General features: G+C 43.6%; 1 protein-coding gene across 2 annotated transcripts in view; it reads left to right on the top strand.

Moving 5' to 3' along the window:
* aopep (aminopeptidase O (putative)) overlaps positions 1 to 25,714 on the top strand; it is a 112,166-nt gene that overhangs the window by 41,658 nt on the left and 44,794 nt on the right. For both annotated transcript variants that reach the window (XR_003869891.1, XM_029716510.1), the window contains exons 6-11: positions 7,414 to 7,630; positions 13,137 to 13,243; positions 19,416 to 19,518; positions 19,681 to 19,788; positions 20,428 to 20,471; positions 21,322 to 21,382. Coding sequence is in view for 1 of the 2 variants with exons in the window: in XM_029716510.1 (XP_029572370.1) it covers positions 7,414 to 7,630; positions 13,137 to 13,243; positions 19,416 to 19,518; positions 19,681 to 19,788; positions 20,428 to 20,471; positions 21,322 to 21,382 (640 nt within the window). In the remaining variant the exon portion in view is untranslated. The remainder of the gene's footprint in view (positions 1 to 7,413; positions 7,631 to 13,136; positions 13,244 to 19,415; positions 19,519 to 19,680; positions 19,789 to 20,427; positions 20,472 to 21,321; positions 21,383 to 25,714) is intronic.

Here is a 25,714-nt window from a genome sequence, read left to right on the forward strand (position 1 = left end):
TGCTGGGCGCTGTCCTAAGATAATCGCATGGTTTGCTTTCACCGTAAAGCCTTTTTGAAATCTGACACAGTGGCTAGATTAATGAGAAGTTAAGCTTTAATTTGGTGTGTTGCACTTGTGAATGTATGAAAGTTAAATATTTGTAATCATTTTTTTTCAATTTGGCGCTCTGCCATTTCACCGGATGTTGTCAAATCGATCCCGTTTACGGGAGTTGAGCCCAAAGAAGTTAACAGGCAGAGAAAGCGGGTCACACTGATACATAACACACAATGTCTGAGTGGCTTCTCCTCTACTGTGTCTGTGTGTTGTAATATACTTGTGCAGACCAGAAATCCAAGAATAGTAAATCAAGGAGAGTTCATACATTTGGACAGCCCTTAGAAGGAATAAGGCTTAGGGTTAGGGTTTAGGGTTAGAATTGGTGTTAGGGGTTAATGTTAGGGGTTAGGAAAAATAGGATTCTTTAATGGGAATCAATTGTTGTTCGCCAAAAAAGTCCTCACAAGTATAGTAATACACAACTGTGTGTGTTGTTTTTCTGTAGTCCATATGGATCCTATTGCTCTGCTCTGTTATGCTCTGGACATCAGCAGCACGTATACCAACTCAGTTAGAACCAGCTGTGTGTGTGTGCAACTGTGGGTCTGTGTGGGTGGGTTGGTGGGTGGGTGAGGTAGGATGGGGTGACTCTGAGTGTGTGTGTCTGTCTGGTTTTGTGTGTGTGTATGTGGGTGTGTATGTATGTGTGTATATGCTGGGTCTACACCACAGAATGTGACTGTCTCCTCATTGGTAATGGCGCCTGATATCTGCAGTGATAAGTATTTTCAGGATGTGATGCGGGCCCTGCATGTGATGTGGCCCTACATGGAGTGGCATTTGGCGGGCCTCTGGGGCCAGCCTGGGAACAGAACACAGCACAGCAGCACACAACTGATCGTCAGCCAGGCTGGAATGCCAGACATTTGAAGTCAGACTTGTTAAAAAAGGACGGAGGGTAGGAGATTGGTCAAATAGTCTCCTGTGTCGAAAAATAAGCCCACAGCGTCAGAGCAGGGAGAAAAAAAACAACAGACAACACTTCCCGCAAGCCAACATTAGGGAGTGCCACTCTGCTCTCTGAGTTCTTTCTTATTGAGACCGGGGACCTCAAAGGTGGTTTTGATGTGTGCGTGTGTGTGGCACTCTTCAGGGAGGAGGAAGAGGAAGTCAAATTGCCTCTTGGGGCAGTCCGAGTTTCAGTCGGTGACACACACACCCATACCCAGACACACTCTCTCCATCTCTGTATCTGTCTCTCTCTCTTTCTCTCTGTAAGTGGGTGGTGGTGGGATGTCATTACAGAGCCATGATAGGACCTGATGCATAATGCATCCAGCCGTCCTGCTGCCGAGGAGCAAGTGGCCTCTGTTCAGGATGGAAGGATGAATTATGGATGGAGGAGCACTCGTTCACTGGTTTTGCACTAAATCTGGATCTTCCCCCGAACACCTCTTACTTTTAGCCAGAGTTGTCTTCTGTGGCATAAAGTTACAGTTTACAGACAAAAAGGCTCAGGGTTGTTTTATAACAGTGTATCAGGAATTCTGCTCGCTTCCTGACAGTGAAATTCTTTATGACTATACACACTGCTTTACTCACTCAGGGTTTTTCTTTATTTTTTACTGTTTTCTACATTGTAGAATAATAGTGAAGACATCAAAACTATGAAATAACACATATGGAATCATATAGTAACCAAAAAAGTGTTAAACAAATCAAAATATATTTGATATTCTTCAAAGTAGCCACCCTTTGCCTTGATAACAGCTTTGCACACTCTTGGCATTCTCTCAACCAGCTTCATGAGGAATGCTTTTCCAACAGTCTTGAAGGAGTTCCCACATATGCTGAGCACTTGTTGGCTGTTTTTCTTTCACTCTGCGGTCCAACTCATCCCAAACCATCTCAATTGGTTTGAGGTCGGGTGATTGTGGAGGCCAGGTCATCTGATGCAGCACTCCATCACTCTCCTTGGTGAAATAGCCCTTACACAGCCTGGAGGTGTGTTTTAGGTCATTGTCCTGTTGAAAAACAAGTGATAATCCCACTAAGTGTCACGCCCTGACCATAGAGAGCCCTCGGGGTTCTCTATGGTGTTTTAGGTCAGGGCGTGAATAGGGGGATTTCTAGTGAGTTTATTTCTATGTTGGTGTATGTGTATGGTTCCCAATTAGAGGCAGCTGAGAATCGTTACCTCTAATTGGAGATCATACTTAGTGTGTTCTTTTTCCCACCTGCGATGTGGGATATTGTTTTTGTGTGAGTGCCTTTGTGCGCTACGTTTTGCACGATCGTTAATTCTTTGATGTTTTGAAGTTTCACTGTAATAAATATGTGGAACTCTACTCACGCTGCGCCTTGGTCCGATTATTTAAACAACGATCGTGACACTAAGCGCAAACCAGATTGTATGACGTATCGCTGCAGAATGCTGTGGTACAGTAGCTATGCTGGTTAAGTGTGCCTTCAATTCTAAATAAATCACTGACAGTGTCACCAGCAAAGCACCCCTACACCATCAGACCTCCTCCTCCATGCTTCACGGTGGAAACCATACATCTCACGAAGACACAGCGGTTGAAACCTAAAATCTCCAATTTGGACTTATCAGACCAAAGGACAGATTTCCACTAGTCTAATGTCCATTGCTCGTGTTTCTTGGCCCAAGCAAGTCTCTTCTTATTATTGGTGTCTAAGGCACTGCATCTCAGTGCAAGAGGTGTCACTACAGACCCTGGTTCGAGTCCAGGCTGTATCACAACCGGCCGTGATTGGGAGTCCCGCAGGGCGGCGCACAATTGGCCCAGCGTCGTCTGGGTTAAGGTTTGTCTGGGGTCATTGTAAATAGGAATTTGTTCTTAACTGACCTGCCTGGTTATATAAAGGAAACAAAATAATAGTAGTTGTTTCTTTGCAGCAATTGGACCATGAAGTATTTGTTTGGGCTGCAATTTCTGAGGCTGGTAACTCTAATGAACTTGTACTCTGCAGCAGAGGTAATTCTGGGTCTTTCTTTCCTGTGGCGGTCCTCATGAGAGCCAGTTTCACTTGAAGAAACTTTCAAAGTTCTTGAAATTTTCCGGATTGACTGACCTTCATGTCTTAAAGTAATGATGGACTGTCGTTTCTCTTTTCTTATTGGAGCTGTTCTTGCCATAATATGGACTTGGTATTTTACCAAACAGGGCTATCTTCTGTATACCCCCGCTACCTTGTCACAACACAACTGATTGGCTCAAACGCATTAAGAAGGAAAGAAATTCCACAAATTTACTTTGAACAAGGCACACCTGTTAATGTAAATGCATTCCAGGTGACTACCTCATGAAGCTGGAGAGAATTCCAAGAGTGTGCAAAGCTGTCATCAAGGCAAAGGGTGACTATAAGGGTGGCTACTTTGAAGAATCTCACATTGGTTACTACATGATTCCATATGTGTTATTTCATAGTTTTGATGTCTTCACTATTATTCTACAATGTAGAAAATAGTACAAAAATAAAGAAAAACCCTGGAATGAGTAGATGTGTCCAAACCTTTGACTGGTACTGTACTTGGTGGGCTACAAAAATGTCCCAAAGCATTAGATAGAGTGCAATAAAATGATGCAACACAGAGTCAAACTAGAGCATCAAATTTAACTAGACTTAATATCCAATAGCATGCAGGTCACTTTGAGTCAGTAGGTGACGTGGTCTAGCAGTCACTGACGGACAGTCAGGTTGTGTGTGTATGTGTGTGTGTGTATCGCGGGGGTATGAAAGTTGCTGTTGTTTCATGCCACCGCCTCTGATGGGACGACTTTATTTGTCACCGCTCTGACGGATTCAACCTCCGTCCTAAGAGCACGCGCAGGCACCATCCCTGGAAGACGTTCTTTTGTTGTACACTCGCACAAACACACATACACCGCGGGAAAACCAACAGCAAAAGGCCCGCTTATCCAATTGTGGGGAACAAGATTAGGGAAGAAAATACACTCATAAAGTTCATCTTAGCAGCTGCTGTCCTACTGCTTCCCTCTGTATCTGCAGCTTCTAGCCACCAAGGTAAACAAAAAAACACAGTTAGTTGTGGAACTGGATGTATTTCAGATTTTTGTGAGGATGCTAAACAGTGACCTTAATAATAGAGTTATTACACACAGACCACACGTATAATAGATTCCCTGTCTCCTATCTGATAAATGTGTTAATTATCCCTGGGAAATATTTTTTTTAGAGGAACAGGAAGACTGGCTGTAGTGTATGTGTGTGTGTGCGCGCGTGTGTGTGTGTGTGCGTGTGTGCGCGTGTGTGTGTGTGTGTGCGTGTGTGTGTGTGTTGTGTATCCTAACTCCCTCTCCAGTGACAGATTTTGACTTCCTCTTCAATAAGTTGTGTGATATATCCTTTCCACCCTGTGTCTGCACACACTGACTTCCCACATAGTCCACTTAGCTTGCTCAATAATTGGGTTATGGAAAGGAAAGGAAAATAAGGATTTTGTCTTTCAGTGTTTCTGAGTGCTTGTTCTTCTATCATAGAAAGTAGTCCCTCCTTATGAACCCTTGAAGCAGAACTCACGTTTAACATAGATATCATCGGTAGGACTGGGAGGTTTTCCTGCTCCCAAATAGTGCCCTTCTTTTGACCTAGGTCCATTGGGGCTTTGGTCAAAGTAGTGTAGTATATAGGTAATAGGGTGTCATTTGGGATGAACACATGGTCCTAACCGTAGCACAGAAATAGAATGGGGGAATGCTAATGATTCTAGGTGGGCTAGATCAATGTCATATGGTGGGTCACGCCTTTTATAACTGGGTCATGAAACATTTAGGTGTGTCCAAGGGATTACGATTGTAATCTGTCTACTGGTCTGTTTGTTTTGAGGAGAACCGTGGTTTTCTAAGTCCTGAGTTTCCAGCAGGTGAACAGTAGACGTGTATAGAGTTCTAGAGCGTCTGAATGGATCGCCAGCCCCTGTTATATGAGCAGGGAAAGAGAAGCCTATTCATTTGCACCTCTGTGACCCCTCTCCCATTCTTCTGCTGTTCTCTGTGTGAAAAATAGGCTGCCTCTCACGCACACCAGCCTCAGGCCCTCAGGGTAGGGTAGGGGTGTTATTTAAGATGGGAAGAAGTTGGTCCAGGAAAGGTTGGCAGCTGTGACCCTGGTTGTCAGCCATGACAAATTAGACAATGTCTACCTCACTGTTCAAAAGGAGTCACATGATTTATGTCACAACTCTCAGATGAAGCTATTCTGTTGTCGTTATATCTTCTGTGTGTGTGTGTGTGTGTGTGTGTGTGTGTGTGTGTGTGTGTGTGTGTGTGTGCGTGCGTGCGTGCGTGCGTGCGTGCGTGCGTGCGTGCGTGCGTGCGTGTGCGTGTGTTGACAGAATGGTTATAGTAAGTGTATTGTGAACCCTGCATGAATTCTATTCAAATGCACACCATAACGCTTGCTATTCACCCATTTATTTCAATTGATTATTACACGGACTGGAATGTCTGTGGCACTTAATGTTATGTTACACATCACCTAGGAAATGACATGGCGACACGGTCAGTACACAGTAATAACCTATGAAATACTTGCTACCTAAATGTCTTACAAGGGGCACCATACATTGGTTTGTTATTGTATGGGAAAGCGAGGACTAACAGTAGACGTATATATGTCAGATAACAGAACACTACACGAATGGGAGCTGTGCTGCAGCGTGACCTGTTTGCTGTTTGCTGTTTGTTTTACTGTCATCGCGTGTAACCAGAGAAACTTTCCAAACCCTCATCAAACCTAGCATTTACCGTTGATTGGGAAAAAAAGACAACTCTCTTAATGTGGGTTATTTTATCAGCCGCAAATAATGGTCTGAAGGGTAGAACGTCAGAGCTTGGACTACTAACCCTGTCTCACATTTGTTAAGCATTACGCTGGAATGCAGGGGAGCTGCCTTCATAGAAATCACTGTCTGTTCTTCTCCCATTTCCTCAACTCTGATTGGCTCAGAGCTTTGATTAAAGGTTCTTATTGGTGGATAGTGTTGATAAGACTGTATCCAGTTTGCTGAGCAGTGTGTACATGGAACTGTCTATTCCTAAAGGGATGTTTAAGGTATTCCTCTGGCAGAACAAACATCGCTGTGTCCTATTTCATCTGCATGGCTGAATGCACACACACACACACACACACACACACACACACATGGTCAAACCTAAAGGGTCACGCCAGGTATTCCTCTAGCGGAACATAAACATATCTGCGCCTCATATCATCTATATGATAAATGTGTATTTAAAGTGCAGAACACAGTATGCCTGAACCTATCTGAGGGTCATACACGACAAATATTGTTTAATCCACTTCGCCACACCGTATTCTTGGGGTGAAGAGGAGGGTCCTCTATGAAAGCCTCCCAAATCTCAGAGCCCTATGGGCCCTGGTCAAAAGTAGTGCGCTATAAAGGAAAACAAGTGCCACTTGGGACGCGGCGTATAACTGCCTCCAAGCGACTGTAAAATCAAATGAAAAACATTGGACCTCCACCGTTTCCAGCAAAGTTGTTGGATCTGAAGTTTTTTGTTTATTTGCCTGCTAACCTTTTATTTGACTAGTTTAGTTGACTGAGAACACATTCTCATTTACAGCAGTGACCTGAGAGTTTTCGCTTACGCTGTCAAGATAAGGTCAATGATGTGAAACCTAAACCGAGACAGACCAGAGTGCTTGGGTTCGTGGTAGGTGGTAGAGTGATGATACAGGAAAATGCTGGTTTAAATGAAATTAAAATCTACCTACACACCGAAGAAAGCCGAAACGTCTATGTACGCTATCCCTAATGCAGTAAAAAAAAATAAAAACATAGAATATTTAAGTAAGCTTTTTGAGACATATTTTTGAGGGCGAACCAATTAACCTCTTTGGTTTACCCAGACAGACAGGATGATGACTGGAGGTTCTCTGCCAAACATGTTTCTGCAATGACATTATGGCTTATAAAGCAGAGGTGGAGACAGACGGGGATAGGCTGTAGTCGAGGAGATGTCTCCCACATACAAACACAAACACATATGCAAGAAAACATACACAGACACACACACACAGTCGTCATGGCGTCGTTAGGGCTATGTCCTTCTCTGTAATCATAGGTTGGGTTCGTTCCTACCAATTGTTGATCTCTCTCCAGGGTAGCGGGTGTGTGTGGGTGTGTGTGTGCCCGGACGTGCATGCTAGGTTCGTGATTTTCAAGCATTCAGTGGGGTTTTCCTTGTTCTCTCTACATACATGATGTGTTTGCGCTTATACCTAGCTTTTAGTTTCCTGCATGCCCGTGTATGTTCATGTTTATTCATTCTTGCTTGTTCTCACCCCCCCCCCCCCCCACAGCCCCCACATCATATTCCTGTCACAGAGTGTGCTGTGTGGAGAGAGAGATGGAGTTGGAGGAGAGCGGGACCTGTCTCTGTGTGGGTCTCGTCTGTGCCATGAGCTGTCCCACTCATGGTTTGGCCTGGCCATCGGGGCCCGGGACTGGACAGAGGAGTGGATCAGTGAGGGCTTTGCCACCTACCTGGAGGACATCATCTGGGCCCGGGCACAGCAGGTACTAGACTATCAGCTCTACCGTGTCAAAACAGCTTCTGGACCAGACGGATGAGTTTACTCCCAGACACACACTGACCTAAGGTTTATGCATTTCCCCCCACCTCATGATTAAGGTTATGATTGGGGTAAAGTGAGCTGATCCTAGATCTGTGTTTAGGGGTAATGTCTACCCAGAGCCAGTCAAAGGGCAATAAGTGGATGGGCTGGACAGCTATGTGTTGTTATCTTTGCTGCTATAGCAACCTGCAGATCAGTGAGGGCTTTGCTACATACTTTCAGGACCAACCTGGGCCAGGGCACGGCAGGTATATTGGACTATACAGACCTATATAGAGGAGAGATGAGGCACAGCAGGATACTGGACAGCATCTTCAGACGGTGTTTGATTACTGATATCTTGGAACAAGGCTTTGAGAGTTTGAGGTTGGCGTTTTCGTCACACAAAGGAGCACAGATCTGTGCAATACATACCGTAAAACTCATTACAGTCTGAAGCGCAATTACATTTGAAACGTTTCGTCAAAGATGTGCATTTATAAGGGGAATAATATTTCACCCCGAGTCTTGTAATCTGCGTGATGAAGGTGATGCACACGATCAACCGCAAATTGCAGTATTTGGAACTGGCATAGAATAATATGCCTTTTCCATTCATTTGAAGTATTAGGGTTATTCTGCTCACTGCCATTTGCTGCTGCAAAATGCTGCCCCGAATCTCAAAGGCATCACTTGAAAGGTTCAATGGATAAAAAGAAAAGAGAGGAAAGAAGAGAAAAAGGATTAAGTGGATTAGGACTGACCCCATTTAGTCGACTGGTCCGTTGTTTGGTTGATAGGCTGTTGGTCGACCGAGATTTCTGTAATCGAGCAGTGGCTAATTTGTTTTTAAATATTCATAGAGTACAAGACACCTGTCTGATTTGCGCCTTTCTCAGTGGACTAATCCATTGTGGAGGCCGTGGGGATGGCACAGTCCATCAACTAAGTCATGTGCTGCTGAAATTGTATATGGTTAAGGACAATGGTGCAACACTTATAAAAATAACATTCTTTTATAACAAATTATCTTTCTCCCGCGTCGGATAGCGGTCGCTGTCCGCGGTTCTGAAACAACCGTGTGCTGTTGATTTCGCGTCTTTTCCTAGACCATGTTGCTATGTGCATAATAGCAAAGTCAACCAGCTTATTGGTGTTGAAAACAATGCGGCGGGGGCAGCAGCGGAGTTAGGAGACGAGAAAACAGCCCTTGCCTTATTTGTCTAAGGAAGGTGAGGAGAGAGGACACCCCAACTTATTTAGGTCTATAATCAATAGCTTTACTGTTAAATGTGCCTGGCTTTATAAATCATCCATATATATCTACAGAAATAAGACAGATCCTGCTTCTGTTGCCTGTTTGAGTGTTTGTTTAATAGCCTCACGCAACACGTCGGATAATCTTTGCTATGCTGTAATAAAACCCTCTATGGTATAACTTATAATGTATTTAGTGTTGTTTACACTGTTCCAAATTGTCTCAAAAATAATGTATCATAATCATTTTTCTTGATCTCCTTCTTATTGTTATTATTGCTATTTGTATTATGATCATCATTATAATAATAAGTAATGTCATTATCATTAGTAGGCTTAGTATAGCAGCCTTGTATAACCACCATTGAGCTGCAGGCCTATGAGCACATCCTGTTTAGTCTTAATACCGTAACTTAATTAGGCCTATATTGCAATACTTATATACAGTTGAAGTCGGAAGTTTACATACACCTTAGCCAAATACATTTAAACTCAGTTTTTCACAACTCCTGACATTTAATCCTAGTAAAAATTCCCTTCTTAGGTCAGTTAGGATCACCACTTTATTTTAAGAATGTGAAATGTCAGAATAATAGTAGAGAGAATCCTTTTTTTCAGCTTTTATTTCTTTCATCACATTCCCAGTGGGTCAGAAGTTTACATACACTCAGTTAGTATTTGGTAGCATTGCCTTTAAATTGTTTAACTTGGGTCAAACTTTTCGGGTAGCCTTCCACAAGCTTCCCGCAATAAGTTGGGTGAATTTTCGCCCATTCCTCCTGACAGAGCTGGTGTAACTGAGTCAGGTTTGTAGGCCTCCTTGCTCGCACACGCTTTTTCAGTTCTGCCCACAAATTTTCTAAAGGATTGAGGCCAGGGATTTGTGATGGCCACTCCAATACCTTGACTTTGTTGTCCTTAAACCATTTTGCCACAACTTTGGAAGTATCCTTGGGGTCATTGTTCATTTGGAAGACCCATTTGTGACCAAGCTTTAACATCCTGACTGATGTCTTGAGATGTTGCTTCAATATATCCACATAATTTACCCCCCCCCATGATGCCATCAATTTTGTGAAGAGCACCAGTCCCTCCTGCAGCAAAGCACCCCCACAAAATGATGCTGCCACCCACGTGCTTCACAGTTGGGATGGTGTTCTTCGCCTTGCAAGCATCCCCCTTTTTCCTCCAAACATAACGATGGTTATTATGGCCAAACGGTTCTATTTTTGTTTCATCAGACCAGAGGACATTTCTCCAAAAAGTGTGATCTTTGTCCCCATGTGTAGTTGCAAACCGTAGTCTGGCTTTTTTATGGCGGTTTTGGAGCAGTGGCTTCTTCCTTGCTGAGCGGCATTTCAGGTTATGTCGATATACAGTGGGGAGAACAAGTATTTGATACACTGCCGATTTTGCAGGTTTTCCTACTTACAAAGCATGTAGAGGTCTGTAATTTTTTATCATAGGTACACTTCAACTGTGAGAGACGGAATCTAAAAATAAAATCCAGAAAATCACATTGTATGATTTTTAAGTAATTAATATGCATTTTATTGCATGACATAAGTATTTGATACATCAGAAAAGCAAAACTTAATATTTGGTACAGAAACCTTTGTTTACAATTACAGAGATCATACGTTTGAGATGTGTGCAAACCTGGTGGCCAACTACAAGAAACGTCTGACCTCTGTGATTGCCAACAAGGGTTTTGCCACCAAGTACTAAGTCATGTTTTGCAGAGGGGTCAAATACTTATTTCCCTCATTAAAATGCAAATCAATTTATAACATTTTTGACATGCGTTTTTCTGGATTTTTTTGTTGTTATTCTGTCTCTCACTGTTCAAATAAACCTACCATTAAAATTATAGACTGATCATTTCTTTGTCAGTGGGCAAACGTACAAAATCAGCAGGGGATCAAATACTTTTTTCCCTCACTGTATTCAATCAATCCTTATCCCAGTCTGCTGTTCCCACATGCTTCAAGAGGGCCACCATTGTTCCTGTTCCCAAGAAAGCGAAGGTAACTGATCTAAATGACTATCGCGCCATAGCACTCACTTCCGTCCTCATGAAGTGCTTTGAGAAACTAGTCAAGGACCATATCACCTCCGCCCTACCTGACACCCTAGACCCACTCCAATTTGCTTACCGCCACAATAGGTCCACAGACGACGCAATCGCAATCACACTGCACACTGCTCTAACCCATCTGGACAAGAGGAATACCTATGTAAGAATGCTGTTCATCGACTACAGCTCAGCATTTAACACCATAGTACCCTCCAAACCCGTCATTAAGCTTGAGACCCTGGGTCTCGACCCCGCCCTGTGCACCAGGGTCCTGGACTTCCTGATGGGCCGCCCCCAGGTGGTGAGGGTAGGTAACAACATCTCCACCCCGCTGATCCTCAGCACTGGGGCCCCACAAGGTTGCGTTCTCAGCCCTCTCCTGTACTCCCTGTTCACCCATGACTGCGCGGCCATGCACGCCTCCAACTCAGTCATCAAGTTTGCAGACGACACTACAGTGGTAGGCTTGATTACCAACAACGACGAGACGGCATACAGGGAGGAGGTGAGGGCCCTCGGAGTGTGGTGTCAGGAAAATAACCTCACACTCAATGTCAACAAAACAAAGGAGATGATCGTGGACATCAGGAAACAGCAGAGGGAGCACCCCCCTATCCACATCGACAGGACAGTAGTGGAGAAGGTTGAAAGTTTTAAGTTCCTCGGCGTACACATCACGGACAAACTGAAATGGTCCACCCACACAGACAGTGTGGTGAAGAAGGCGCAGCAGCGCCTCTTCAACCTCAGGAGGCTAAAGAAATTTGGCTTGTCACCAAAAACACTCACAAACTTTTACAGATGCACAATCGAGAGCATCCTGTTGGGCTGTATCACTGCCCAACCGTATGCTCCGCCCATAACCGTAAGACTCTCCAGAGGGTAGTGAGGTCTGCACAACGCATTACCGGGGGCAAACTACCTGCCCTCCAGGACACCTACACCACCCGATGTCACAGGAAGGCCAAAAAGATCATCAAGGACAACAACCACCCGAGCCACTGCCTGTTCACCCCGCTATCATCCAGAAGGCGAGGTCAGTACAGGTGCATCAAAGCGGGGACCGAGAGACTGAAAAACAGCTTCTATCTCAAGGCCATCAGACTGTTAAACAGCCATCACTAACATTGAGTGGCTGCTGCCAACATACTGACTCATCTCTAGCCACTTTAATAATGAAAGAATGTATGTAATAAATGTATCACTAGCCACTTTAAACAATGCCACTTTATATAATGTTTACATACCCTACATTACTCATCTCATATGTATATACTGTACTGTATACAATCTACTGCATCTTGCCTATGCCGTTCGGCCATCGCTCATTCATATATTTTTATGTACATATTCTTATTCATTCCTTTACACTTGTGTGTATAAGGTAGTTGTTGTGAAATTGTTAGGTTAGATTACTTGTTAGATATTACTGCATGGTCGGAACTAGAAGCACAAGCATTTCGCTACACTCGCATTAACATCTGCTAACCATGTGTATGTGACAAATAAAGTTTTGATTTGTCTAAACTCAGCTTGACATTTCAAATTGTAACGAGCACCATGTTGAAACCAAAACTCCCAAGCCGATTGTATCCAATGCAAATTAGACTTATTGTCATGGAACTTTTGGTTCCAACAAAAAGTAAAACTCTTGGTCCCATCATAAAGACAGTGGAAAGAAGGAGAAAAGGAGGGTGAAGTTGTTTTTCAAGTCTGTATAGTGAAAATCCTCCCACAGTCTTCCCCTCGGCATCTAGAATTACCCAGAAATGTTCTTCTTTTGTCTATGCTCTTTAATCATGTCACTTTTATGACATGAGTTTGGCTCAGTGCAAACAGTTAAACCCTGACAACAGTTAAACCCTGACATGGGCTGCATCCCAAATAGCACCATATTCCCTACAAAGTGCTACTTTTGACCAGGTCCCATAGGGTAGTATTGGACTATAGTGAATAGGATTCCCTTTGGGAAGCAGACGTTCTTGTTACTCACAGTAAGAACTATAGGCAGAAACAGTGGGAAACTCAACATGTATCATTTCTTTTTTGAAACACCCTCTCCGTCGCTCTCTCTCTCTTTGTCTCGCTCTGGTCTCTCTGTCTTTCTCCTCCCCACATCTTTCTCTCTGTGTAGTTGTCCAGCGAAGAGACAGAGGAACAGTCTAAACTCAAGGCTCTGCTGAGGTGGAGGAGACTCTCAGACGAACTACAGAACTCTGAGGAGCAGCTGCAGATCCTCAGGTCCATTTCTCATTGGTTAACTGGCCTGTCAGTCTATCTGACTGACTATTCATTTGTGGTTTGTCTGTTATCCGTTCCTTACCATTTGTCTCTCAGCACAATTGTAAATGCAATCCATTGGTTTGTAGCTGTGGAGTCTGTGGCAATGGGTATCATCCAATATACTCAAACATTGACGATAACTTGTGTGTAGAGCTGTAAATGTATGTGTGTACGTGTCCATGTGTGGAAGTGGAGATAACATCACAGTGCATTCCTGAGATTCAGGTGGAGCAGGTGTGGCCATACATAGGGTGTGCTGGAGGGGGGAGGGCGTGATTGGTGCAGGGTTTATTGGCACCTGTCAGGACAAGATTATTATTTTTTTTTAACCTTTATTTAACTAGAAAAGTCTGTTAAGAACAAATTCTTATTTACAATGACGACCTACCGGGGAACAGTGGGTTAACTGCCTTGTTCTGGGGCAGAACGACCGATTTTTACCTTGTCGCCTCTGGGATTTGATCCACCAACCTTTCGGTTACTGGCCCAACGCTCTAACCACTAGGCTACCTGCCGCCCCAAATAAATAAATAAATCAAATAAAAAAACTCAAGAATCCTGCTAACAGAATTCACACCACCCATACATTCTGATTGCTTTAGGTGTTTTGTGAAAGCACCCTAGTTCTGACAGCGATAACTCGTTTGTCGAGTCCACTGTCCGGAAAGCTACTAGCAACGGATCCCAAACACCCTGTAGAAATCTCAAAGCATGTGAAGAAACAAAAAGAACCCACAAACACTATCTCATGTGCAACACAGTCCATGTTGGCCAAAATACAAAGTAATCCCCTTCGATTAACCCCTTGACAACCCTAGCCTAGCGATGACTGTTTCATAGACTTAGCGAGCCATGTCTCTACGAGTTCTTCTAGTCAAATTACCAGTGTAAATGTGTGGAATTACATTGGGCACAAAGTCAGAAGATCCTAGTCAGTCAGGCTGTTGCGGTGTTGGCTACAGGCCAGTGACAGACTCTCTAGACTTCCTCCCTGTACAAAGCTGATGTGGCTCTATTGCCAGACATTAATTGTGGTGAAATATAATATAAATAACACATAGTTTTGTTGTCAGTGCTCCGAACATTCTAGAAGGCGTGATGAGATGGAACAACCCAAAACAGTACTCCCTGTCCAAAGCAGCAGATTACTCATCTGGAGGCTGGTTTTGTTGCTCAAGTTCACTCGGTCACTGCTCAAACCCACATTTGAACACAAACACAGTTTTGCATGCAAGCACGCATTCACTTACACGTTCATTCACACACACACACACACACACACACACACACACACACACACACACACTGGTGTTTAAACACTGGCCCTGGAGGGCCCCATAGTTTATCTGCCCCTTTCAGAATAGTTATATTTAGAGACATAAGGCTGAGAGGTGATTATTCCTACTGATTTATCGTGTGGTTGCTAGTGTTTTTATACCTTATCCGGTTTCCACAGTGAAACCTGTGTAATCTGTAGACATAAGGATATACCCTAAGGAGCTATAAACCTGTGTGTGTGACATAAAGTGCTGTCTACTCTGGTAATAGCCTCTGATTTCCTCTGGCACGCACACACCCACAAAGGCGCACACACACACCCTTGTCTAAAAACAGATTCACCCTCCCACCCATCCATCCAAGGCATTGTAATGGGTGGGAATCCTTTGTCTAACAGGTCTATGATGAATCTGTGTCCACGCTTTCTCTCTCCCCGCACGTCTGTTGCTGTTTCTAACACACACACACACACACACACACACACACACACACACACACACACACACACACACACACGCACACACACACATACACACACACATACAGTACGCTTTCTCTCGCTCTCATTCTCACCCTCTCTTTAATGTAATTCAATTCAATTCAGTATACTTAATTGACATGGAAAGTAAACACTTACATTGTCACAGTAAACATGTACCGACAATGGTCAAAGACAGGAATATACTAGACTGTTTGTAATTCAGCAATAATAACGATTGTGATATTATTATATGTCTCTCGCTCTCAGTGATTTTATATCACACACACACACACACACACACACACAGACTGCTCTGGGGAGATATGCTCCGGTCTAAAAAGGGTTCAGTCTTATCACCTGTGGACAGAGAGAAAGGGGATCAGGAGCTGCTTTACATCACATCAGTATTCACAGAGAAATCAACACATCAGAAGACATGAGAGACAGAAGAGAGCTCTGGGTAGAACTGTGGTCTTCTACAGCACTGGTTCTCAGCTGGTTTTGCCTCGGGACCCAAATTGAACCAGGTTCTCAGTATTCGCATCACAAATTTTTTGTTGTTGCCAAAATGCAATCTGGAAAACGATTTTTAATGCTATATTGATAGTAAATGTACCAATTATATGACCAGGGAACAACAGTCCCACCTTTTTCATGGTCAATAATTCAATTTTGCCCATTTTCTTGATGAAGAATGTTAAGCTCACTAAAATCAACAAAATCCGCTAAATAGCGCTGCTAATAACTTTATATTGAAAATACTGTGATAGTTCAGAGGTTAATTATTACAAAATATATTCTACACACTTTCTACCTGGTTTTAGTCGTAAAAAAATCTATAAAAGGGCCTCCCGAGTGGCGCAGCGGTCTAAGACACTGCATCTCAGTGCTAGAGGCGTCACTACAGACCCAGGCTGTGTCACGGCGGTCTAAGACACTACATCTCAGTGCTAGAGGCGTCACTACAGACCCAGGCTGTATCACGGCGGTCTAAGACACTACATCTCAGTGCTAGAGGCGTCTCTACAGACCCAGGCTGTGTCACGGCGGTCTAAGACACTACATCTCAGTGCTAGAGGCGTCTCTACAGACCCAGGCTGTTTCACGGCGGTCTAAGACACTACATCTCAGTGCTAGAGGCGTCTCTACAGACCCAGGCTGTATCACGGCGGTCTAAGACACTACATCTCAGTGCTAGAGGCGTCACTACAGACCCAGGCTGTGTCACGGCGGTCTAAGACACTACATCTCAGTGCTAGAGGCGTCTCTACAGACCCAGGCTGTGTCACGGCGGTCTAAGACACTACATCTCAGTGCTAGAGGCGTCACTACAGACCCAGGCTGTGTCACAGCGGTCTAAGGCACTGCATCTCAGTGCTAGTGGCGTCACTACAGACCCAGGCTGTGTCACAGCGGTCTAAGGCACTGCATCTCAGTGCTAGAGGCGTCACTACAGACCCAGGCTGTGTCACGGCGGTCTAAGGCACTGCATCTCAGTGCTAGAGGCGTCACTACAGACCCAGGCTGTGTCACGGCGGTCTAAGGCACTGCATCTCAGTGCTAGAGGCGTCACTACAGACCCAGGCTGTGTCACAAGCAGCCGTGATCGAAAGTCTCATAGGACGGTGAAAAATTGGCCCAGCGTCGTCCAGGTTAGGAGAGGGTTTGGCGGGTCATGTTTCGGAGGATGCGTGACTCGACCTTTGCCACCCGAGCCCTTGCAGCGATGAGACAAGATCGACATTGGGGAGGAAAATGGGGTGATAAATAAACTTAATAAATAAAAAATTAACATGTATTGTTTACAATCGGAACCCATTCAAAACCTCCCGCGACCCAAATTTGGCTCGCTACTCACCGGTTGACAATCAGTATACAGTCACTTCACTGCTACAGTAGTACGCACATTAGCCGACTAAACTCAACTCCACCATTTACGATGGAGTTGAGCGGCGACTAGTGTGGCGGACTGGAGCTCCGGCGTCACATAAAAACGACCAATTTCAGCATACGCACACACGATCTGAACAGCCTATAGGGTGTTATGACTTGTTCTAACCAATCTTTACTCATTCGACTTTGTTTTACCTGGCCAATAGGGAAGGACTCAGTAGTAACTTAGAGTAGTCAGTTATGTCAACCATGTCTACTGCATGTCTGGCTATGAGAAATCTCTCATGGTTAAACCAGCCTTTGCTAGTTTTGGTCATCTTTTACAAAGAGATTCTTCCAGGTAGTACAATCCACATATAACGATGTCATTGTTCGATGTGATTAATATAATTACTGTAATGTTGATGTTATTCAATTAGCGGTTAACTGTGTCCTGAGCAGACCGTAGTCATGTACTGGATCTGAAATCGATTTCTTCAGCTTCTACCATCTCCACAGGGGAAATGTCAAGAGAGGACAGATCTCAGGAGGTTCAAGTGAACACACACACACACACACACACACACACACACACACACACACACACGCTCGCTCATGAAGAGACACACACACACACATACATACAGAGTGTACTAAGAAGAGGTTTCCGGTGAATTCCAGGAAGCTGATGATTTTCCTCTGTAGTCCACTCTGAGCAGACCAAACACTACTGTCATTTCCTCTCCTCCAATCTCATCCCCTCCCATCACGCTCGCCCTAATGCGGTTTATACTCCATTAGCTGCTGGTGGAAAAAGAGTAAATCGGGTAGCTGACCAGGCCTGTGTAACCGGAAACAATCACAAACAATCGGCCAGATGGCTGAGAGGAGAAACAACCTCAGTAGATCAATTACACAGATACCCAGTGTTGTCATGACGAAGGCTGTGCGTGCGTGTGTTTCACCTCTTTGCAATTTGCAGAGATATACAGTGTGTTGTCATGAGGAATGTGTGTGTGAGTGCGTTTGTGTGCGAGTGAGTGAGTGCGTTTCACCCTGTCTGTAGCCGTGCCTCAGTCAGAGGGAGCTGAGAGAAATGGCCAGTGATGAGGAGTGTATTGATCAGCTAGCCAGGCGCCTGCCCTGCCTGTGTATCGACGGGAGCAGACTGATCCTTCAAGGGTTCAGTATTGGCAGCCCGAGTTAATCTTCTCTAAATCATCAATATATTTGAACTGGAACTATCATCCCATCCTGAGTCAGACAGAGCACGGGAATCACTTTGTTGGTTGTTTTGCTTTTGTGTGTGAATTCCCACATGAAAAAATAATGTAGTTTATTCTACAATTAATACTATAGTATTGCTATAGTTAAACAGTAGTGTTTTTGCAGACTGTAGTGTTTTTGCGCACTTTAGTATGCTGTAGTATTTACTATAGTGTTTTGAATATATGAATGTAGTATACTATAGTATTTAAAGTTTACTATTGTATAAATAATGTAGTGTTTTTTTGGACAGTAGTATACTATAGTATTTATTTGTTTTTGCAGACAATACTGTCGTATTTACTATAGTGTTTTTGTTTTATTATCTTTGACCTAGAAGTGCAGGCTTTCTCCTTGAGGAAACCTACTGGAGAAATACTAAAATATATAATTTTCTATAACATGTAGGAGGTATAGAACTGGGATCTGACCAGATAGTTTAGAGATTCTGCTCCTTCTATAACCTGTAGGGAATTCAATTTAATGGTCTATACTTGGCATGTATGTTTCTCACTTATGGGTGGCACAAATTTGTACATGGGGGAGGGGAATGGGCAGGATATGCAAATGAAATACTTTAGCGTTACTATAGTTTTAAAAAACAGTGTTTTTGTGGACATTGATGAGCATTTACTGAAGTGTTTTTGCAGACTGTAGTATAGGATTTATTATAGTATTCCACAGTAAGGACTACACATGATCAAGGGATACTACAGTGTGTAGTATTGTATTCTACAGTATACTACAGTTTGCTATAGAATTCTATAGTAAGTACTGTACTATAGTAAACTGAAGTATTTTTTCATGTGAGGTGTGTGTGTGTTTCATTGTTTTGTGTGTGTGTGTCTTCTGTGTGCGTGCATGCGAGCGTGTGTGTGTGTGTTCTCATGAAGGCAGAGCTCAGTGAGTCATGGGCAGTAAAGTCAAAGCGTAGCGTGGTGAGGTCGTATAAACACTATAGAATGCCATTATAAATCTGGATGTGATTTGTGGCCTGCCTTTAGCACAATGGCAGCCTGTTTAATGTACAGGACCAATGAGAGGGGTTACACGGGTGGATTATTCCTTTTAACTTCCTCATCTATTGGAAAGGGAGCCCACTTTACATTTCAAAACGGTCATACCATGGTCATTTCTATTGAAAGAAATAGGAGCAGGGCAAATAGTACACCACTGACTGTCCTGTCTGGCTGTCTGTCCTGTCTGACTGTCTGTCTGACTGTCTGTGTGCAGGCCCAACATGGAGAGTACAGGCCAGGTCAGTGAGTCTGGGTCGTCCTTGGTCAAACATGCCCTCAACCCTGAGAAAACGTTCATGCAAGTCCACTACCTCAAGGTAAGGAGAAAGACGACAGCAGACAGTAGGACCAGTGTGACAGTAGCTTATCAAATACTGGAGGTGTCCGTCTCCCATCTCTTTAGGTTTGGATTTGTTTGGTATTTGATTTCCCCTTCCTGCTCTGATGGATACGGTTTGCGTGTGTTTTTTCTCTTCCAGGGCTACTTCCTCCTCAGGTTCCTGGCCAGTAAAGTAGGACAAGAATGCTTCCTCCACTTCTTCAGACTCTTTGTAAAGAAATACCATGGACAACTAATTCTCTCTCAGGTAGGTGCTACTGTGTTATTATAAACCCCAAAGTCCATTTCACATGGAAAACTGTTCTACCACTGAGAGAAATGCTGTTAACCTAAATCTTTTGAGTCAACTCTCTCACACAAGTTGTCAGTGGTTAATCGTTAATGCAGACATGCATTCTGCTGCACCGAAACCATTAAGGGGTCGGTTGAGGTGGTACTGAAAGGGATAAAGCAGTCAGCGTTTGAAACACTCTTTCTCTATGTAAATGTTGATCCGAGAGTCTTACCTGTCAAGAACTGTTGGTCCTGCCAGGGCCTTACGGCTGTGAGCGCTCACACCCGGTCATGTGCGTGTTTGTGTTTGTGTGTGTGTGTGTGTATGTAAGCCACCACACCTGGCCCTTGGTGCCTGCAGTAGAGGCCCCGGGGCCTCATTCATTAATGAATGTTTCATAAACACGTTCAGACACAAAGCAGTGACCTAGGTTCACTAGGTCACTATTCTAAGAGCACTAATCATTTTACACACACACATACTATACGTACTATACATACATACATACATACATACATACATACATACATACATACATACATACATACATACATACATACATACATACATGCACTGAACTATATGCAATTAATCATTGATGTTTTGGTTCAGGATTTCTTGCAAATGCTGCTGGAGACCTTTCCTGACATGGAGAGGTAAGTAATTCATAAACTGACAATTGTAAACCCAGATCCACTAATGTTTACTGTGAAAAGACGACCGCTTTCTCTCTCTCTGCTATCTCTTTCCTCTCTACTCATCTCACTCTCTCGCTTTCGCTCCTCCTTCATTTATCGTCTCTCTCCTCTCTATTCAGTATTTCTCTCGTTGCCTCTCCCTCACTACAAATGATCTGTCCCTCCCTTTATCTCACTCTCTTTCTGTCTTCTCCACTCCCTTTCCTTCCCCCTCCTCTAGCCTCCTCCCTTCTCCCTCCCCCCTCCTCCCTCCTCTCAGAGCAGTGTCTTCTCCCTGCATGTGCTGTAGCCTGTGTCCAGAGCAGATTGATTAAATTAAAGTGAGAGTTGGAGGGAGAGTTAGGGTCGGTCAATATTTGTGTCTGCTGCTTCTGACTGTAAACACCACGGACTGAAAGAGACTGGAGACAGGCTTAGGAGACTTTAGGAGAAGTTTTTGGGTGCGTGTGTGTGTGTGTGTGCGTGTGCGCGCGCGTGTGTGTGTGTGAATAAATGTGGGCGGTTGGGTTTGTGCCTGAATTTCCCCTTTCTACTACAGATGTGGGATCTTAATTTGAGCCAGTTTGCCACAGCAGGAAACTAATCCTGCAGCAACAGGACATTTGAATTATTATGTGGATTATAATTAATGGCCGTTTTTTTTTGTAGGGGTCAAATTAAGATCCTACATCTGTATTTGAAGGTGTTGCCCGAAACATTTTCGACATTACGATAACTATTTTCCCAGGATGATGTTCCATCATTGTGTCTTAGGTAATAACAGTGGTTACATTAACAATAATAATTATGTTCTGCCATTGTGTTCCAGACAAGGCCTAAACCTTGAAGCTATTTATGCAGACTGGCTGGATCGACCAGGAATTCCTAAGGTAAGCTGCATGGTTGAAACGTACTGTATGCCGTTACACTGGGCAGAAAAGGCCTACTATATGGACTGTGGAGCTATTCCCCTTTTTATTATTACAAGACAGAGAGTTGGCAGACAGATACACCAGCAAGACACCAGTTCAAGCTTAGCAACTATGTCTTTTTCATTACAATAAAAACATTGTGGTCATGTGCAATACCAATACAACATTATTGGAAATGTGATGCACAAGGTTTGAAATTGAGAGCACACACACACACACACTCCTCCCCCCCCCCCATGCTTTAGTGGCATGGGAAACATATGTTAACATTGCCAAAGCAAGTGGAATAGATAATAAACAACAAAGATGAAGAGTAAACATTACACTCACAGAAGTTCAAATATTATATTATGTCGTATTATGTCTATATACAGTGTTGTAACGATGTGCAAACAGTTAAAGTACAAAAGGGAAAATAAATAAACATACGACTTGTATTTACAATGGTGTTTGTTCTTCACTGGTTGCCCTTTTCTTGTGGCAACAGGTCACAAATATTGCTGCAGTAATGGCACACTGGTATTTCAGCCAGTAGATATGAGGTTTTATCAAAATTGGGTTTGTTTTTGAATTCTTTGTGGATCTGTGTAATCTGAGGGAAATATGTGTCTCTAATATGGTCATACATTTGGCTGGAGGTTAGGAAGTGCAGCTCATTGGCGGGAGGTTAGGAAGTGCAGCTCATTGGTAGGAGGTTAGGAAGTGCAGCTCTGTTTCCACCTCATTTTGTGGGCAGTGTGCACATAACCTGTCTTCTCTTGAGAGCCAGGTTTCTCAATAGCAAGGCTATGCTCACTGAATGTACATAGTCAAAGCTTTCCTTAAGTTTGGGTCAGTCACAGTGGTCGGGTATTCTCTCTGTTTAGGGCCAAATAGCATTCTAGTTTGCTCTGTTTTTTTGTTAATTCTTTCCAATGTGTAAAGTCATTATAATTTTTTTTTCTCATGATTTGGTTGGGTCTAATTGTGTTTCTGTCCTGGGGCTCTCTCTCTCTCTCTCTCTCTCTCTCTCTCTCTCTCTCTTTTTCTCTCTCCCTCTTTCTCGCTCCCCCTTTCACTGTCTTTCTCTCTCTTCCTCTCTTTCTCTTTCTCTCTCTATTTACTTCTGGTGTTCATGTAAAGTATGTTGCCGTATCAGCAGAGTCACATGACTCATTTCTCTTGCAATAACACTGGCGGATATGAATGGTGCTATGTTTCCCTCTTCGTTAGGAGGTCCTAGTGCACAGATACCATTTAAATCTTGAAAACTCTCAGCTGTCTGCTAGCCACAGCCCTCCTACTCCCACAAGCACCTCACAATCAATCAGCGACTACTCCTACTGTAATCACTATGGGAACTGATCTTAATTACCTTTGTGGTGTTCCACTGTCTGGCAACCTTCACCTCCTGGAATATTCCCTGGGATGATGTCATCATCCCCTACCTCGGAATGAGTGACGGTTTGATGCGTCAGTAACAGTGGCGGCACTCGGATCAATCAGACCCTTTTAGATACAGTCCTTTTTTCATTCCTTGTCTTGATCCATTATTCGAAGGTTAATAATACATTGAACTTGAACATGGCTGGAAATAGAAAATGTCAGGAAGCTGTTTAGAGGCCTAATAATAAACAATGACATCCACACACATCCCAGAAAGGCCAAATGGAATGGGAACTGAACAGCTTTCTATTTTAGACTGCTGTTAGTATGAGTAAGCAGGCAGTTTGGGGATGATGAATCTAGGGTGGGTCATGACACTTCAAATCAAATTTCAATAAGGGTCCTCCAGCCGCCAGAGCATTGAAAGGACTGTTCTTACCCGATGCATTGTGTTTATATTTCTCCTGTTTAGGGTTGCAAAATTGCAGCAACTTTCCCAAAATTCACGTTTCCCAGACATCCCAGTTGGAATATTCCTGGAATCAGGAGAAAATAAACAGGAAGTCTTTAAATCCTCTGAAAAGGATTTCTGGACATTTTGCAACCCTACCCCTATGATCAGATGTGAAAGCTGTTAGCAGTGTGTGACGGGAAAGGGAACTGGCCTCATCCAATGTTAAGTGTTGCGTTTTCCGTCAGCGCCAGCTGGCAGTCAAATACAGTGGGGCAAAAAAGTATTTAGTCAGCCACCAATTGTGCAAGTTCTCCCACTTAAAAAGATGAGAGAGGCCTGTAATTTTCATCAAAGGTACACGTCAACTATGACAGACAAAATGAGGGAAAAAATCCAGAAAATCACATTGTAGGATTTTTTATGAATTTATTTGCAAATTATGGTGGAAAATAAGTATTTGGTCACCTACAAACAAGCAAGATTTCTGGCCCTCACAGACCTGTAACTTCTTCTTTAAGAGGCTCCTCTGTCCTCCACTCGTTACCTGTATTAATGGCACCTGTTTGAACTTGTTATCAGTATAAAAGACACCTGTCCACAACCTCAAACAGTCACACTCCAAACTCCACTATGGCCAAGACCAAAGAGCTGTCAAAGGACACCAGAACCAAAATGTAGACCTGCACCAGGCTGGGAAGACTGAATCTGCAATAGGTAAGCAGCTTGGTTTGAAGAAATCAACTGTGGGAGCAATTATTAGGAAATGGAAGACATACAAGACCACTGATAATCTCCCTCGATCTGGGGCTCCACGCAAGATCTCACCCCGTGGGGTCAAAATGATCACAAGAACAGTGAGCAAAAATCCCAGAACCACACGGGGGGACCTAGTGAATGACCTGCAGAGAGCTGGGACCAAAGTAACAAAGCCTACCATCAGTAAAACACTACGCTGCCAGGGACTCAAATCCTGCAGTGCCAGATGTGTCCCCCTGCTTAAGCCAGTACATGTCCAGGCCCGTCTGAAGTTTGCTAGAGAGCATTTGGATGATCCAGAAGAGGATTGGGAGAATGTCATATGCTCAGATGAAACCAAAATATAATTTTTTGGTAAAAACTCAACTCGTCGTGTTTGGAGGACAAAGAATGCTGAGTTGCATCCAAAGAACACCATACCTACTGTGAAGCATGGGGGTGGAAACATCATGCTTTGGGGCTGTTTTTCTGCAAAGGGACCAGGACGACTGATCCGTGTAAAGGAAAGAATGAATGGGGCCATGTATCGTGAGATTTTGAGTGAAAACCTCCTTCCATCAGCAAGGACATTGAAGATGAAACGTGGCTGGGTCTTTCAGCATGACAATGATCCCAAACACACCGCCCGGGCAACGAAGGAGTGGCTTCTTAAGAAGCATTTCAAGGTCCTGGAGTGGCCTAGCCAGTCTCCAGATCTCAACCCCATAGAAAATCTTTGGAGGGAGTTGAAAGCGTGTTGCCCAGCGACAGCCCCAAAACATCACTGCTCTAGAGGAGATCTGCATGGTGGAATGGGTCAAAATACCAGCAACAGTGTGTGAAAACCTTGTGAAGACTTACAGAAAACGTTTGACCTCTGTCATTGCCAACAAAGGGTATATAACAAAGTATTGAGAAACTTTTGTTATTTACCAAATACTTATTTTCCACCATAATTTGCAAATAAATTCATAAAAAATCCTACAATGTGATTTTCTGGATTTGTTTTCTCATTTTGTCTGTCATAGTTGAAGTGTACCTATGATGAAAATTATAGGCCTCTCTCATCTTTTTAAGTGGGAGAACTTGCACAATTGGTGGCTGACTAAATACTTTTTTGCCCCACTGTACCTGACTACTAACTCAAATCAAATGCCACAAAATGTGATTATGTATGGCTAAAAAATTGTGGGTGGCAAGTCATAGCACCTCCATAGATGGCTACTTTTTCATTACTCTGGCTATTTCAGATTTTCAGGAACACATCAATTCTACCTGATTTATGCACAGCAGCCATTTTGTACCATAAGGCGTACTACACAGCGCTTAAATGTCTAGTATGTATGTGTGTGTTTGGGCTTGTAGCGTGCATCTCTACAACCTCAAAGAGTGTGTTTCTTTGAGCACTTGGAGTCCTTTTACGAGTGGGGCCTATAATGCGATGAAGGGGTTGAGGGCCAATTCCTTTCCCTGTGTAACTCAGTTCCTTTCCCTGTGTAACTCAGTTCCTTTCCCTGTGTAACTCAGTTCCTTTCCCTGTGTAACTCAATTCCTTTCCCTGTGTAACTCAGTTCCTTTCCCTGTGTAACTCAGTTCCTTTCCTTGTGTAACTTAGTTCCTTTCCCTGTGTAACTCAGTTCCTTTCCCTGTGTAACTCAGTTCCTTTCCCTGTGTAACTCAGTTCCTTTCCCTGTGTGTGTGTGTGTGTGTGTGTGTGTGTGTGCGTGTGCGTGTGT

The sequence above is a fragment of the Salmo trutta genome, chromosome 27, assembly GCF_901001165.1.
Source record: "Salmo trutta chromosome 27, fSalTru1.1, whole genome shotgun sequence".
In the NCBI taxonomy this organism is placed as follows: domain Eukaryota; kingdom Metazoa; phylum Chordata; class Actinopteri; order Salmoniformes; family Salmonidae; genus Salmo; species Salmo trutta.